This window comes from Chenopodium album, chromosome 18 (assembly GCF_948465745.1).
Source record: "Chenopodium album chromosome 18, dcCheAlbu1.1, whole genome shotgun sequence".
NCBI lineage: Eukaryota > Viridiplantae > Streptophyta > Magnoliopsida > Caryophyllales > Amaranthaceae > Chenopodium > Chenopodium album.
In genome coordinates, this window is record NC_137851.1 from 5,637,229 (window position 1) to 5,654,273 (window position 17,045).

Genomic DNA, 17,045 nt, shown 5'->3' on the forward strand with positions numbered 1-17,045 from the left:
ATGTTAATTAAGACCCCACCTTCCCTTTGTTGGTAAAAAAGACTCTTATCGGGTATTTGAGAGTAGAGCTATAGAGGAGAGGATAAAATACCTTTAATTTAAAACCCATACCTCTAGTCTAGGATCTAAAGGTAAGGTGTTATTTGTTAATAAGAAAAAGTCATTTTCATGTTTGACAAGTGCATGTACACAATTTACAAAGTTGAGGCAAGGAAAAAGTTGTGGCTCTACCAACCATGAGTCCATGACATTCTATATCCTTGTTGAAGGTGCGTACCCTCACCTTAAAATATAATTTCTTGATGAAGACACCCCACGGCATAGTTTGAGGGAAGCAGTGGTCTCACACTCGATGCCATCACCTAGTGTAATCAAGGATGATGGCATCATTGAAAAAAAAAAAAAAAAAGCAAAGCGCCATCATTTGTGAACAAGAATGAAAATGCCTTTGTTGATGCAGATATTGATCATGTCCACCCTCCGTAAGAACCTACTTGCATCAAGGATATATATCAAGTGCAAGGTCCTAAAGAGAAGGATACTTGTTTGCTAGTTCCTATAAAAGACCCCATTCAACCTTCAGTAGAGTTTAAAAACAAGTCCAAGGAGGGAATGCTTTTTCTAAAGTCATGGACTCATGGTCCATACATCTGGTATTCGAAAGAGGAGATTAAGAGAAGGGGTTCGAAATCGAAGCAAGAGTTTGTACTCTAACCATGTTTATCTTATCATAAAAACTACTCCACAGGTATGAAGAGAAAGAACAGTACACTCGTAGATCTCTATAGATATTCAAGGAAGAAAGTTAATTAGTTTAGGTGTTTGTATATTCTAATTTTGTGTATTGTAGACTTGTAATAGTTATACCTCGTGTAAGACTACTCAAAATCTAACAAGTAACGTGATAGATGAAAATGTGAAGAATGAATGTTTTTCCGTCTTGTTTAATTATTACTCCGTACTCGTCTCCATTGTGAAAAAAGAAAACAAAAAAAAAAAACATATTGGATCTAAAAATTTGACTATAGCATGTTTGTACTTCACTCTTGAAGATAGACTCAGTACTCGTGATTTTTTACCAAGTAAGAACTGAAGAAGTACGAGTAGTAATTCTGCAAACCTCCATTCTCGAACACAAAATCCTTCATTTCGCAAAACAATGAAGCGCAAGAAGTGGTCTGAAATCGAAGAAAATACCCTTCTCACCAAATACGCGGAGCTCCAAAATTCCGGGACTTTATCAAAGTTAAGAACTCGAGAGAAGAAATTCAAGCCAATTGCTGATCATTTGAACGCAATTCATCATCTTCAAGATCCGATTAACTACCCATTTAAGTGGTCATGGCGAGATGTATCGATTAAGGTCCAAAATATGAGGCATCAGTATTTGGGGGTGAAGCAGAAAATTAGGGTTTCAGATGGTGATTTCAATTGGGATGATGGGGAGAATCATTGGGAGAATTTTATCAAGTATAAGGAGGTTTTTGGGGATGTAGAGCTTGAATTGAAGGATAGTAAGAAGTTGGGTGTTGGGGATTTTAATGAAATTGGGCTTTTTGGGGGAAATGGGGATGATGGGTTAGGGTTAGGGTTAGGGTTTGGGTTTGAGATTGATTGTGATGATTTTGAGGAGGATGGTGAAGTGGGTGAGGAAGAGGACGAGGAGGAGAGAGAAGGGGGTGATTCTGTTTGTGGAGAGGAAGAGGAGAATGAGGGAAAGAGTGAGAGTTTGGGGAAGAAATTGAAGAAGAGGAGGATTGCAATGTTGGGTGCTAGGGTTGGGGAGTTGAGAAATGTTTTGGTGAAGAGGGATGAGAGGAGGAAGGAGAGGGAGTTTGCTAGAGAAGACGGGTTGGCGGCGAAGGAGGGAGGGAGGATTGAAATGGAGAATTTGAAGGAGAAGAGAGTGAGGGAGGCAGAGGAGAGGGTGGAGGAGAGAGAATTGGAGTTGGAAGAGATGCAATTGAAGTGGGCAAGAAAGGAATTTGATAGGAAGTTGAGGTTTGAGAGGGAGTTTGATGAGGAAAGGCGGCGAAGGATGAAGATGGAGGAGAAGAGGGAGGAAGAGGAGCTTGAGTGGAGGGAGAGAATGTTGAGTTTGCAAATTGAACATGAGAAGCAAACAATGCAAATGCATGCTGATGCTTGCCAAAACCAGTTGCAAATTCTTGGGATTATGGCACGGTTTATGTGTCAGTTTTTCGGGTCATCTAGTGATGGTTTGGGTGGTGGACTAGGTGGTCTTCCTCCCCAGGTTCTCCAAAATCTGCAACACCCAGGAACAGGAGACTTGGGGGATAACAGCAAGCCTGGGTCCAATTCTTCTCCAGAGTTTATGTGAATGGTGATTAGCTTTTTTTTTTTTTTTTTTTTTCTTTTTCTTTCCCTTTCTAATCCTTTATTGTGATCTTGTATTGAATTTGCTGTTAATGCAAAATTGGAAATCAATAGTCTGTTAATTATGCAGCCTGCATAGGTCTATATTGACAGGTTCTTGCAAAACTTCAAGTCTGTTTATTAGGAGCAATCCTCTGTGAACAATTCTGTAGTTGCAATCATAAGATTTGTAACTTATATGGCGATTAAACCCCGAGTGCACAAAATTGTCTAATTACAACATCTATACTTTTTCTAACATGGGTGCTGGAATTACTATTTTTTCATCTATTCATGCTGTGGGACGTTAGAGGTCTTATACAGTCATACATAATGTGACTGGCTTAGGCAAATTTTTACCCTTGCTCTGTTGATGTTTGTGGTGAAGAAGTGGCTTGTGCTTGCAAGACAATGTGATGTGTATATATCACCAATATTAACAAGCAACAAGGAACTAGAAAGTGGAGGAGAAGAAAGAGAGTTTTTATTTAAGGGTTTGAAAATATTAAACTGTGGTTAGTATATTCCTTTTGACATATGGCTTTCTTGCTGAATTTTTTAAAGCATTTGGCGTCAACAATTGAAAGTATTACAGATTTACAGGACCATTGGGTGCTGAATATGATGATTTGCAGATTAACATGAATTGTAATGTGAGAAAATTGTACAAGTGGTGTGACTGGATCAGTCTTCATGTTTTATTAAGTACAGTTTTGTTGTTTATGTATAGTTTTGTTGATGCAAGACTTGCAACCCAGCAAATATATATTTTGCTGTTTTAAAGATTACTCTATTTCACTTTGAATGTGATCAATGATTATTGACTTATTGTTAGGTTTAAATCTAAATACTTTATGAATTTGAAAAATTTGCCGTCAATTATGGACATTTCCTGATGTATTGATGTCCTTGTAAGTTGTAACCCCATTTTTTTTACATCCTGCATCGAACCATCCTCCTCACCTAGTTAAATCCTTTACTGCAACTTATTGACCTCTCTTCTTTTTGTTTGTTTGTTGTTGTTTATTATTTATTACAGTTTATTGAGGGCTTCAGGCTTTTCATGTGCGTTATGCTGCTGTTGCTGAAGCTCGTCATGATGAGCATACTTTAAGGTATGCTATCTTTGCATCAGATTACCTCCTCCCCTGCTAGTTTTAAAGCATGCTTGGAAATTGAAACCTAATGTGGTCCCCCCCCCCCCCCCCCCCCCTCTCTCTGTCTTCTTGAGCCTTCTTTTACCTCCGTTTATCTGTTGCTTTAATTATCATGTTCTACCGGGAAAAAAAAAAAAAAAAAAAAAAAAAACATGTTCTAATCCTGTTTCCCTTTGGTCTCCCTCCTTGGTGTTTTCTTTTCTTACATTTTTTGGGTTTTGGTATCAAACACTTTTTTCATCTTCAAAATGTTACGAGTACAAGAATTTTTGAGCTATATGGGTTGCTATATAAGTGGTATTGTCTATTACAGGCTTCTTACGGCCTTTTAATAATGAAACTTGGGGGCATACCATGATACCAATATAATCGTTTAAAGCAAATTTCCTCATTCCATTTAAAATATCATTTGCCTTTTTTTTTTTTTGTTCAAGTTAATAGTTTGGTATGATACTCCATATATATATATTTATTCTGATTAAATTTGGCCGTTTTAATGTACTCTCTTAGTTTCTTGAAGCCCTCTGCCCTCCCTTACCCCTTTGTCCTTCTAACCAAATTTTCGGGTTCCTGTGCAGCATTGAAATTTTTGTGCAGTGCATGCATTATGTGGGTAGCATATCAGGTGCACAATTTATGGGTTTTCCCTATATGCTGTTATTGTTGGCTATGGTTGAATTGTGCACGTAATGTTGCGTAGTATATTATCTTTAACTCAGAAGTCTGAGGAAGAGGGAAATTGAAGGAATTATGTAAATTAAATTTTCTGCTTAAAAACGAGGCTAGATGTGGAACCTTCATGGAGTAGATACCTTGGGTTAACGAGATTTGAAGAAACATTATTTGAATAGTTACTGCTTGAGCTTAAAAATGTTCTTTTAAATAGAAACCTCCAACTATTTATCGTAAATGTTCTGTTGATTTTCTACATAGGATCTCTGACTATTAATTGAAATTGCTTTGTTGATTTGCTGCATAGGGTCTCCAACAAATGATTAGTCGCATGATTGCGTGTTTCCTCCAATCTTTCTCACCAGCCATTCAACTACTGCCCTACTGGTATGACTAGTTTGAACTCCTGCCAACTACCAAGGCTTTGATGTTTAAATCTTAAATTTTAGGGAACTTTAGGGAACATTATTTCAGACAAAGTTATACAATGGACAATAAGTTCATATAAGTTTGGATTGGCTTCTTGGTTTATTTTAAAACAATAGCTAAGTTCAGATAGGGTAATTCAGGTGAATAGAATAAAGACTAAACCATCTAATAACAGGAATCTGCTCTCCTGCTAGTCAAATGTGAATATGTGATCATATATGTTTCTAAGTTTCTTATTTCGAAGACCGACGGAATTTTTGTTCACTTTGCTGATTACTTCATTTAAAATTGCATAATATCATAGGAATTTTTAACGACGCGTGATATTATAATTTACAATCCCGAATACCAATAATCTCAAACATCATGAGACAATGGGAGAGTTTGTTGCATTCAGTCGCATGGAGGAGCTGGAATCATCTGTTGCTGAAAATTCATTGCCTTGAAATAGTAGGAGTCAAACAATTATTTCTGGCAAGAAGACATGCCACACGAAGTGCGAACTGTAGCTCGTAACTGCCAGTCAAACTTGAGTTAGTTGATACCCTTTTGATGCATTGTGATTGCAGTCCATATCCTTTTGCTGAATCCTTTCATGTTTCATCTTTTTCTTCTGCTAAATTGTGTATTATTCAGGTTGATGATATAATCCGTTCCAGCACTACTTGTCAACCTCTCCTTTTGCAAATCATTTCATGTCTGGTGTGCTGTATGCTCCCAAATATGGCAAAGAAGTTATACATACAGAGATGTAGATAGGAAGAGTAAAGGTCAGATAGATTATCTACAAGTAGCTAAAATTACTTGTTTTGCACAGTCTGGTGGTGGTTGTGAAGTAAAAGATTGTGTCCTTCGCTTCTTTCTAGTAAGTAGTAACATCAAGTTTATGTATACGATACTGAATTAGACTAGAAATTACGATCATATCATATTTCTACTATGATATCTTTAATTACATATTAATAATAGATTGGATGCTTAGATACTCCATTCTCTCATCTAGATTGTGAATCAATGTTTTGATAAACATGTCAAAAAATAATGATATCTTATCAAATGAGAAAGAGACATATTCTAAATAATGTTTTAAAATCAGTGAATGGTAGTCGATCGATCCCTGAACAACTAGTCAATCAGATGCCTTGTCCACCAGTCATACCTGCGACAAATACATTACAGTACAACAGTCTAATACATTATTTTTACTAATTTTTACTAATTTATCTAAGATATGTCAAAAAATGTTTAGAAAAATAAGTTTTATTGCAATGAAACATACTCACATTATCACATACTCCCTCCGTGTTTTTTTAAGTGACACACTTTGACCGACATGTAATTTTAGGAGATTTTATTAACTTTAATAAAATAAGATGTTAGTGGGGTAGGTTGGAGGAGTGAGAAATGATAAAGTAAAAGAATATGAGAGGAAGTGGGGACCATGAAAGGAGTGAGAAATGATAAAGTAAGAGACAGTGGGGTGAAGATATATTATTAAAATGTAAGGAATTTCTAAAAGAGGAAGTGCGTCACTTAAAAAAAACGGCCGTTTAAGGAAAGTGTGTCACTTAAAAAAACACGGAGGGAGTATAAGTTTTGATACAACATTAACAATTCCCTAAAAAAAATTAAAAAATAATACAACAATAAAATTAAGTTTTACTTTGATGATTTCAAACGAACAAGTTCAATCTCAGTAAAATAAGCTCAATCCAAAAGATTCAAACAAAATAAACTGAATTGGACAGATCTTGATTTATATTTAATTATATCGTCATATGATACCTACAAAGATAAATTGAAGAATAACAAACCTAAACTGTAAGACACACAGGCCACACACACTCTAATCTTGTGTTCGGGATTTCAAGTTCATGTGCTTTAAAGAGCGCTAACCCTATATTGTCCTAAGAGAAGGAAGCTAATGCCTAAGAGTAATAGCATAGTTAATCCTCTATTGTATCATCAATATTGCATAGAAACATTAAATCAAACATAGATTAGGTTTCTACTAATTGCAAGCATTATAATCCACTCTACCTCAAATTTAATGCACATTTGTTACACTTACCTTGTTTTTCTTCATTCATCCTTCACCATGCCAAGGATATACAAACTAGTGAGCTTAATTGTGACCCACCTAATTGTCACGCAGGATAAAACCGCCAGTCCAAGTCAACCTCCTTTCCCTTCCATTTTCGTAGTTAGCCTTTTACATGTTATCTACTTACATAACTTTATAAATAAGCTTAAGTTTATTCTCTTCAATCTATACAATTCGTTACAAACATTAGGTTGAGAGTAAAGTCTTTTATTTTATATTTTTCTCTCCTATAAGATAAGCATATAATTATATTCATCAATTGTATAGTGTAAGAAAAATAAGAAGATGAGGGAGCCATATTATTGTAGCAAGGATGGAAGAAACAAGGGTGCTTGGACATATCAAGAAGACCAAAAACTCATTGATTACATTAAACTCCATGGTGAAGGTTGTTGGCGTTCACTCTCCGTAGCTGCTGGTTTGTTTGCTATAACTCGATCTTAATATGTCCTCTCTCTCTTTCGCATGTTTACATGTCCAAAATATCTAGTGCAACCGTTATAAATTTGATATCATACAATCAGACCAACAAAACCAATTCAAAAATAATTTTCAAAGACACTTTTTGGGGTTTCAAGAGTTTTTTTATTATACGGTTTAATCAAAAGGGTTGCACCACTTTAACAGTTTGCAACCGTTGTACAAGAAATTTGGTGGTTGACCTATTAACTTGTTTGTTACGTGTCCTTATCTAAATTTAATTTGTATAATTGATTGTATATATTAATGGATATATCTAACAAGAAATGAACAATATTGAGTATTGCTTATCTCATTTGTAATCTAATTATTTGTAGGTTTAGATCGTTGTCGCAAGAGTTGTAGATTAAGATGGTTAAATTATCTAAGACCGGATATTAAACGAGGAAACTTTGCTCAAGATGAGGAGGACCTTATCATCAAGCTTCATGCTCTTCTCGGCAATAGGTACATTTTCTCTTCACTTAATTATATATAATCTCATCTTTATTCTCTATCACATCCCTTCGATAAATGAATGAATTTTGAGTACGTGTTGGGACACATAATTACGTGCCATCTAAGATCGATTTACACTTGTCATACGGTCATACCTATCATTTTACATAAACATTGAATTATAAATATAATCTTAATTTGTGACATTAGTTAATTAATAGTGGCTTAAATTGGAGAACATACATGTAAATGATACGGAGTACTTTGTATTAAATGTATTTGTTGTTAGGTGGTCATTAATAGCAGGAAGGTTGCCAGGAAGAACAGACAACGAAGTGAAGAACTATTGGAATTCTTGCTCAAGGAAGAAGCTAATTTGCATGGGAATTGATCCTAATAACCATAAACTCATTCATCATCTTCCCCATCAACAAAAAATTCCACAACAGCCACTAGGGTCTCCCATCGCGATTTCATCTGAATCGAACAAGAACGATAGTAATGCATGTACTAGTAAGTCATCATTGAAATCTTATAGTACTAATGCTACTAATAACGATGATGACATGAATAATGAAAAGAATTACGCGATAGCTTGCACTGGGGAAGAGACATCGCCTATGTTGGATTTGAACCTTAAGCTGGCCGTTGAGATGCCCTAGCACATATTTTCTCAAAGAGTAATTGTAACTTGTAAGGGAATCAAAAGACGGACTGGTAAGTACATACCATACGTAGTATATTGGAGATATTAAGAAAAATATTTATTGTATCTCTTGGTATCTTTGTTATTGTATATCATATCCTCATATGTTTGGTGTATAATTATTGTGATTTTATTATTAATTATGGTTATGTAAGTATCTTTATTGACACTAGTCACAGTACCATATTTTTTGAGCAATTTTATTGACATTACCACTTGGAGGATTATATAAATCTTTGATTTATCTTTTGAATATGTTGTCATAGATTGTATTAGGCTTTAATCGATCTTGTGTAACACTAGCAACACACAAATTTTTACATTCTTTCATTAATATAATTAACAATCAGTTTCCATTATATCAATAGTCTACGTTCACTACAATTTTATTTTACATGCATGCATTCTCTTGATATCTCCAATATATGGAGTAATAATATGTAAGTTCAGAAGGATTAATACATGTCAGATTTAAATATTTAATGTATTGCTGATCCTATATCCATTGATCAAGGAGTTCACTTTATTTTTGCTTATCTCACCCGTTTTATTTGTTTTAATTTAATTTAATTTTTTCTTATCCGATCTGATCAAAATTTAATTAGTTTTTCTGATTTGATCTAATATGATTTGATTTGTTAATTTGACTAAAATTTGACTTTTAATGTTAACCACCTGGAAAAAAGTTTCAAATGAGTGTAAAAATGTGCATTTTTTTTTTAATAAAATAGAGTTATATAGCTTATTATATAGCAATGAAAAATCGCCCATTCGCCCATAAGACGACAAATAAAGTAGATGTGACTTTTTATTTTCTGATGTAATATGATCTAAAGATTCTAAACTAATTTAGGGTATATTTTGATTTACTAAACTGAGTTGAACTAAAATGAATTGAGTTGAACTGAATTGTTTATGAGAGAAGGAAATTAGAAACTGAACTGAGTTGAACTGAAATTAAGCTGAAGAGAACAGATCATTAGCCTAATCTCATCTGAAATAAGTAATAACACCATCAATAAGGGTAAACTAAAGACAAACATCTAGATAAAACAAAGTAATTTAGCCACCATATATAATAAGCCCTTGAGATACTATATGTACATACGTAAGTAACAAATCAAGTATTAAAAGGTTTAAATCGATGCATAGGGAAAATAATCAAGTATTAAAGGATAAAATCGATACATATATAAGGAAAATAATCAAATCTCAATGATTATAAATTTATTTCATATATAAATATATAATGTATACTCCCTCAATTCCATATACAAAATTACAGAGCACTCCGTACTTGGTATAATTAACATGCTTGGATATTTTTCACTATTCATATATTAACTTTGACTATGATATTTTACTATAGTACAGTACTACAGTGTAATAGTAAAAAGATTTATCATGTAAATGTTGTTAAATAGATAAATTGGTATAAAGTTTCATAATATCCAATTTTTATTATTTTTGCTAATGTTTGATAAAAAAAAGGAAAAACTAGTACATTGACTAGTGTGTCAAGTTTGACTGTGTCAATTATCATTTAATGAAGAGAGTATATGTTGTATAAATACACGTGTATACACTTTAACTTTTGGTTCTCTTAGCTTATCACTAGCAAATACAAAATTAAACATCCTCCATCCATAACAACATTAACAACAAATGGCTCGACTCATGATCAACCACACACTCATCATGTTCTTAATGTTCATTACATTGTGTATAAGCCTCGGTGCTAGTGAGAAGAAGACGCTCCTCCGAATAAGTAATGAATTGAGCAACGGGAAAAGCCTTGAACTTCATTGCAAATCAAAGAACGATGATCTTGGAGTACGAAACCTTAAATCTGGGGAATCCTTTGAGTTCGAGTTCACAGAAGGCCCAACCACCCTAATATTCTGTGGTTTTACGTTTGATAACACATTGCATTGGTTTGATATCTTTAAGTTCTTTCGTGATACATTGCCTTGCTTAGGTGTATGTCATTGGCAGATCAAAGAGAAAGGTCCTTGCATTGAAAATCCTTTTGTTTTTACTTATAAATGCTATGGATGGAATTAGTAAATATAATTTATGATTGTCTACAATTACATACATAGACATATTGTAAGTGTTACAATAATATTGCAATAAAAATTGTATTTTGCTTGCAAGCTAAGATGATTTCAAATTTGAGTTCATTTTGAATTCTTTGATTAATAATTGTACATATTATTTAAACTCCATCCAATCCCTTTTATTGTTTATCTCACTTTGACTTTTGGTCTCATAAAAAATACCAAATGGAAAAAATAAACAAAAACTTTTGTATATATCCGATGTACAGTAATGTTATTGTACATCAAGGTAACTTTTGTTGAATTTAAGGTAATTTTTATCCATAAAGCTTAAATAACTTTTATTTATAGGCAAAAGCTAATGAAAGCCCCGGAGGCGTTGGATAAGCTAGCTAAAAGTAGAAAGATTAAATTAAAATGAACATTAATTACACCGATCGACGCGTGATTTTGTCATACTTTCCCAAATTTACATCATTTTTTATAGTATTTTAAATGCTTCTCCAACGCCCCGAAGGACGTTCGTTCGTAAGTCAGATTGTTTATGATATTTCTTATAATAAATGTAAACACTACGCAATATCCTAGATGATACGGAGTACTCCGTATAACATTATAGCATAATTAATGCATAAAAATGAATTACATTATGTTCATTGTACAAACCGTTGTATCATGCACATGATACAAGCAACACTATTGAAGTAATGAATACGGAGTACGTTATTTCCATATACTATGTTACGTCAGCACATGTAATAAATGAAAGTACATGGCAAATTAACAATATCGTATTATAACTTTGTTTATCTAAATTTATAAATTTATTATTTTAAAAATAAAATAATTTAAAGGCAAAAGTTAACAAAAATGGAAATCTTAAGGTAAAATAAACATTAATTACACTGGTTGACTAATTTTGGTATATGATCCCAAATTAATACAATATTACGTACTATTATAAGTTATATAATCCGTATTAATTATCTATCTAACATCACGGGATGCTCGTTAACAAGATCCTTATAAGATAAATTAATGTGAAACAGACCCTTAATTCATTAAGAATATTATAAACCCCAAATAAATGTGACTTATGGTATTTTTTTTTTTTGGCAACGTACGGAAATACGGAACTGTACTATTTAGGGATGAAGAATGCTTTAAATGAGAATTTCCTTTAATTTAATTATCCAAGATACCTTGCACAAATAACGTATTATTGCATCATCAACATCTTTGATCTAATCTTGATCAATTACCCTTATATATACTCAATTGAATACCTCTATCTCATTCATCACACCATTCACAAAAACAAAAACAAAAACAAAAAAAAAAATGAGTCCTTTGATAATTAATCATATACTCATCACGCTAATGATGTTGTTTACTTTGCTAATAAGCCTTAGCAAGGCAGACAACGTTAGAATTATCAACACCTTGAGCCATAACAAACCTCTTCAGGTTCATTGCAAATCCAAGGACGATGATCTAGGCGTACGAAAACTCGAAAAAACAGGAGATTACTTCGACTTTGATTTCGGTAGAAGTGTAGTCACATTATTTTTTTGTGGTTTTGTATTTGATGGAAAATTGCATTGGTTCGACATATATGAATATGATCGTGATGCATGGCGTTGCATTAAGAAATGTTGGTGGGAGATCAAAGAGGATGGTCCTTGCTTGCTTGATAAGGTAACTCAAAAGTATACTCTTTGCCATGGGTGGAATCCAGATCTATTAAAGCTTGTATTGTAATCAAATCACTATGCATATGATTTGTCATGCATGTATGTATTCACATATATATACGAAGTATATAAGTATGGAATAAAATGCTGTAAAATAAAACTCAGCTCGTACTTTATTTTCTATTGTCGGTTTTCAAAATTAATATGCGTATGATTTTACTACTAATCACATTACGTACTAATACGTAACTATTTGCTTGTTTATAGTATGTCTTAAGACTGTGAAAATTCTACAGTGGTCGTTTGAAATATGACTATCATAATATTTTAATGATTATATAGTTCATAATTAACGTACTTTTATCCAAGTAATTAATTATATAACTCTATTTTTGCTATAAAATATTATTATCAACATTTTTTTAATTTATTAAATTTTTAGTTTTATTTATGTAATTTTTACTCTTATTTTATAGTTTCTCGAAAAATATTTATTTTATGTTGGATTGAAATTTTCAAAGATTATATTTGCATTTTAGAAATTAGAATACTAATTGTGTACAATTTATAGTGTGAAAAAAATGGATCCCTCATATTATTTATCATTAAAATAATAAGATAGTCATATTTCAAACGACCGCTGTAGAAACATCTGAAAGACCGACATTGAATGAGATTTTTAAAAGGTAAATAAGAACTTTATTGGACAAGATCGGATTAAGGCCAAAGCCTCAAAAGGCTTGAAGCTAATAAACATTGAAAAATTAGTACTCCTACACAAATGCAATGATAAATACTACTCCATGGATGATTGAATGAACAACAAAAACCCTTAATTTAATTTTTATAGGCACTTATCAAGGCATGTATGACTAATCGGTCATTTCTTTTCTTGATAAAAAACAACTGTAATTAACTTGTTTTGATAAGAAAGAATGAAGATTTATATTGGATCTCTAGAAGCTGAAAATAATATTAAAATTATAAAAATAGATTTCTTGAAGAAGTTGATTTCATGTGATTAGCACTTAATTCTAGCTAATGACCACCATAATAACCTCCGTATGGGGTTTAAAATTATATATAAGCAAAAAGGTATCCTCATTAATTTTAATTGATAAGCTTTCACAAGAAAAAGAGATGTTTGTGATAGACCATTAGTCAATTAGAGTCCTTTTACTTATTAGTGGAGTAAAGTGACTAATGACTATAGATCGACATATTGTGGTTTGATAATTTTTGCTTCTTCTTTTTTTTTTTTTTTTTTTTTTCTTTTTTGAGATTTTTTTAGTAGTTATATATTTTCATTTATTTTAATCTCAAAAGAGGATATTCTTTTCACACCAATGTATTTTTTTTTTTTTTTTTTTTTTTTTTTTTTTTTTTTTTTTTTGGGATGAAAAGTGCATGATTCTTGAGATATGGCCTATGGGCAATTTTGCATCATCATAAACATTAAACAGTACTCTAATTATCTTTTATTATCAATCAACTAAGTTAATGTGGTCAAATTATGATGTGTATCACTTAATTTTTTTAAAATACCAAAATTGAAAAGTGTCAATAATAGGATTCATATGGATATTGTATTAGCGTCACGCTTCAAACTCAAGCATGTATTGGGGCAATTAGTATACAACTCAATAACTCATCCATTGGGAAAATTAATCATTTATGTAAAAAATATTCTTTAGGGGGAAAAAGGAAAAGAAACCGATGACTTGAAATAACATGTTACATGGCACTTTAAGCCAATTTAGTGAGTTAATTGATGATGAGTGTTTCACTTGTCTTTAAAAGTTATTCTCATCTAATCTATAATCGTCTCATGAAAAGTCAAAATAGAAAAAACTTTTAGAACAAAAGGAATATTAATTGGAGAAGACAAGTAGACAACCACTATAGTTGGTATTCGTATTAGCTATTTTTTGTTATATTCACCTTATTTTTATTTATTTCAAGAAAAATAATTGAACAGTGCAAGTTTATTATTAAAAAGCCCATATAAGATATATATATTTTTTAATAAACTGTGAGTAGGGGTGTTCATAAATCGACCCAGACCGGGCTACCTCAAACCGACCCTAGACCGGACCGGAACGAATTTATCGGTCCAGTCTTCGAGTCTAGCACTTTATTTTTTCGATCTTCGGTTCGGTCATGTCCAAATCCCTATAAAAACCAATTTTGGACCGGACCGATTTTTTTATTAAAAATATGCGTGCAACCTTAAATAATGGTTAAGATTATCCTTAATAAGCTTAGAAAACTTTAAATTTATGAGCTTTTTTGTAATAAATATACAAAAAAAGATGTTATAGTGTAGATTTTCCTTTACTTTTTTCGAGTTTTTCATAAAATTATTTAAAATTAGAATTCTTTTTAAAAAAATTCTTAAATCGGTTCAAAGCGGTCTGGTTTGGGTTTTGGACCGATTCTTTCGGTTCGGTCCGAGTTTGGTCCTACCTTAATCGGTCCGGTCTTCTATTCTTAAAATTCTAATTTTCGATGAACAACCATAACTGTGAGAAAGGTTAACAAAGGCTACTCATTTTAAAATATGATCAAAATTTGCTTTAACTTAGTTACTTATAAATTTAATAAAAATCAAGTGAATAAAACATAATACTCCTGAAATACTTCTGATATGGGCTTTTCCAAACACAAGGTTTCGCAACACATCATGCATGACATGAAGTTGAAGTCATGATAGATACACTATGAATTCCAACCATAAGAATATCATAAATTTAATTACCCTAACAAACAAAATATTTAACATTACAACACCAAATCTATTCATGTGCATACCATGTGCTAAAATCACTTTTTTTTTTTTTTGACAGATAATAACTTTCTCCATTTTATTGTGCAATCTCAAAATTCTAAACTACGTAAGCCATATTAATTTCACTAATTCAAAATACTTTCTCTACACGCCGTAATCTGGATTATGTTGGCGCAAAATAAAACTTATACTCAACCATTTTTATATTGCCCACCAAATGTTCGACGAAATGCCAACTCCAAAAACCAATTTGTTTCCATTCACACTTCCATCACATCATCCTTTTTCTAGAAACCCAATTCTCCCACCATTCAAATATTAATCATTTCTTCATATTCTATCTTATCTGACCTTTTCTGAGGAGAGAGAAAAGAGAAAATTAATGGGGAACAACATGGGTGGAGGAACCAGTAAAACATCAAAAATTATGAAAATCAATGGCGAAAATTTCAAGTTGAAGATCCCAGCTAAAGTTTTTGATGTTATTAAAGATTACCCAGATCATATTTTGTTAGATTCTGAAGAATTTCTCAGGTTCAATCTCAGAGCTAAACCTTTAAACCCAGATTTTGAGCTTAAACCCAGAAAAATCTATCTTCTTGTTGAATTACCCAAATTTCCCTTAAATAATACTAATAATCAAACCCCACTTAGGAAGGTGAGATCTGGTGTGCTCGCGCCCACGACAACTACGAAAGATTTGATGTCTCGAAGAACAGCTTCCGATGATCTTACTCTTATCACGAGATCAATGGCTAATAATGGAAGTTCAGTGGGTCCTACTAGGGTTAAGATGAAGCTGCCGAAGGCCCAGGTGCAGAGGATTATGGAGGAGAGTGGAGACGATGTTGAGGCTGCTAAGAAGATAATACGGCTTTGTTTGGAAGATTACACGGCCGTGTGCGGTGGTGGTGCGGCGGCGGAGGTGGAGGAGAGAGAAAATGGTGGGGCGGTTAATGTGGAGAGTCAGAGGCGTTGCTCGAGTGTTTATGATATGTGTAGTCCTTGCTCAAGTTACCGCCGTAAGTATAAGAAATTAACCTCCTAGTAAGTTATACGGGTACAGATACAGGTACGGGATATTGAAGAACGAAGTACGTATGTTTATGTGGTTAAGATGTGCCGGTGTTTGAGTACACGCCATCTACTATTAGAAGTGTATTTGTGATAAAATGAAGTGTTAAGTGTTAAATATCGCTTAATTTAGTAGTTAAAGAGTAATTTATTTTAGGGTTTATGATTATTATTACCTCAATTAGATGATGTACAAATTAGGGTGTGAAATTAGGTGCAAATGTACATACTATATAGTGTGGTTGATGCTTTGATGGTATGATTAATTACTATGATCCATTCATGAGTTTTTTTGAGTAAAATTTGTGATAAGCTTGAAAGAGTTTCGAATATTCAACTATGTATTAGATGTCAGATGTATATATGATAAGATTGTGTGTTATTATGAGCTATGAGCGTGTTTTGTATAATTGTATGAAGTGATTTTACATTATAAGGACAAAGTTTTTATTATACGCATAATTAGTAACTTTATGATAGAATTGTGTCAACAAATTTTACATTTTTGTCGATAGATAAGTTATTGCGAAATAAAGGTAGTATTTATAATCTCTTATTGCCAAACCACTTATGTGAGTACGTCTTTTTATTTAAATATTTCTCTCTACCATAAAATGATGATGGTTTTCCTATTTAACAAACTAGTTACTCACATATGAAACCAAAAGATAACAAACGAAAGAATTACGAGTATTATTGAGGCTCTACTCTAATAGTCTAATTTGTACATTAGTTCCATTATTTTGACTACTTGGTAGTAAGATTGAATCATCTCACCAACCACAAAAATCGAGTCAAAAAGGGTTTGCATTCTCGATTTTTTACCAAAACTTTTTAAGGATTAAAAAGGTGGAATTAAGCAAAATTAGCAGTCAGTGAGCAATAGTATATTTTTATTATAGTTACTCATGTCAAGTCACTTTCAACAATCTATTAGTTTGATTAGAATTAGTTGAAGTGCAACTCAAATTCATATAATGCCAGTCTTATATTGAAAGAATGTTTTCAAGGAAAAGGAACTTTGATCATATTACTAATGAGACTTCATGTGATATCGACATTTATGA

General features: G+C 32.5%; 5 protein-coding genes across 7 annotated transcripts; all 5 read left to right on the top strand.

The window, feature by feature from the left end:
• Positions 1-312: 312 nt before the first annotated feature.
• Positions 313-5,631, top strand: LOC145591302 (uncharacterized). 3 transcript variants are annotated; one of them, XM_081647727.1, is made up of 6 exons: positions 313-2,344; positions 3,416-3,491; positions 4,112-4,158; positions 4,513-4,592; positions 4,939-5,167; positions 5,271-5,631. In XM_081647727.1, exon 1 carries the CDS (start codon positions 1,160-1,162, stop codon positions 2,339-2,341), a length of 1,182 nt encoding a protein of 393 aa, XP_081503853.1. In that variant the 5' UTR covers positions 313-1,159; the 3' UTR covers positions 2,342-2,344; positions 3,416-3,491; positions 4,112-4,158; positions 4,513-4,592; positions 4,939-5,167; positions 5,271-5,631. The 3 variants fall into 3 exon arrangements, with proteins under 3 accessions (XP_081503853.1, XP_081503855.1, XP_081503854.1); XM_081647729.1 differs by lacking the exon at positions 4,513-4,592; XM_081647728.1 differs by lacking the exon at positions 4,112-4,158.
• Positions 5,632-7,023: 1,392 nt separating this feature from the next.
• On the top strand, positions 7,024-8,570 carry LOC145592844 (transcription factor MYB3-like). The gene is made up of 3 exons (XM_081649347.1): positions 7,024-7,156; positions 7,536-7,665; positions 7,946-8,570. Exons 1-3 carry the CDS (start codon positions 7,024-7,026, stop codon positions 8,316-8,318), a joined length of 636 nt encoding a protein of 211 aa, XP_081505473.1. The 3' UTR covers positions 8,319-8,570.
• A 1,457-nt stretch (positions 8,571-10,027) lies between these two features.
• On the top strand, positions 10,028-10,426 carry LOC145591640 (S-protein homolog 2-like). The gene has a single exon (XM_081648155.1). It carries the CDS (start codon positions 10,028-10,030, stop codon positions 10,424-10,426), a length of 399 nt encoding a protein of 132 aa, XP_081504281.1.
• Positions 10,427-11,802: 1,376 nt separating this feature from the next.
• LOC145591641 (S-protein homolog 4-like) lies at positions 11,803-12,183 on the top strand. Its single transcript, XM_081648156.1, has one exon. The coding sequence runs from the start codon at positions 11,803-11,805 to the stop codon at positions 12,181-12,183; it is 381 nt and encodes a 126-aa protein (XP_081504282.1).
• A 2,781-nt stretch (positions 12,184-14,964) lies between these two features.
• Positions 14,965-16,440, top strand: LOC145592845 (uncharacterized protein At1g66480-like). The gene has a single exon (XM_081649348.1). It carries the CDS (start codon positions 15,287-15,289, stop codon positions 15,950-15,952), a length of 666 nt encoding a protein of 221 aa, XP_081505474.1. The 5' UTR covers positions 14,965-15,286; the 3' UTR covers positions 15,953-16,440.
• The last annotated feature ends 605 nt before the right edge of the window (positions 16,441-17,045 follow it).

Coding starts and splice junctions, on each gene's coding strand:
- LOC145591302 (XM_081647727.1), top strand. CDS start 1,160: ATGAAGCGCAAGAAGTGGTCTGAAATCGAAGAAAATACCCTTCTCACC.
- LOC145592844 (XM_081649347.1), top strand. CDS start 7,024: ATGAGGGAGCCATATTATTGTAGCAAGGATGGAAGAAACAAGGGTGCT. Junction 7,157..7,535: donor TTCACTCTCCGTAGCTGCTG/GTTTGTTTGCTA, acceptor AATTATTTGTAG/GTTTAGATCGTTGTCGCAAG. Junction 7,666..7,945: donor CATGCTCTTCTCGGCAATAG/GTACATTTTCTC, acceptor ATTTGTTGTTAG/GTGGTCATTAATAGCAGGAA.
- LOC145591640 (XM_081648155.1), top strand. CDS start 10,028: ATGGCTCGACTCATGATCAACCACACACTCATCATGTTCTTAATGTTC.
- LOC145591641 (XM_081648156.1), top strand. CDS start 11,803: ATGATGTTGTTTACTTTGCTAATAAGCCTTAGCAAGGCAGACAACGTT.
- LOC145592845 (XM_081649348.1), top strand. CDS start 15,287: ATGGGGAACAACATGGGTGGAGGAACCAGTAAAACATCAAAAATTATG.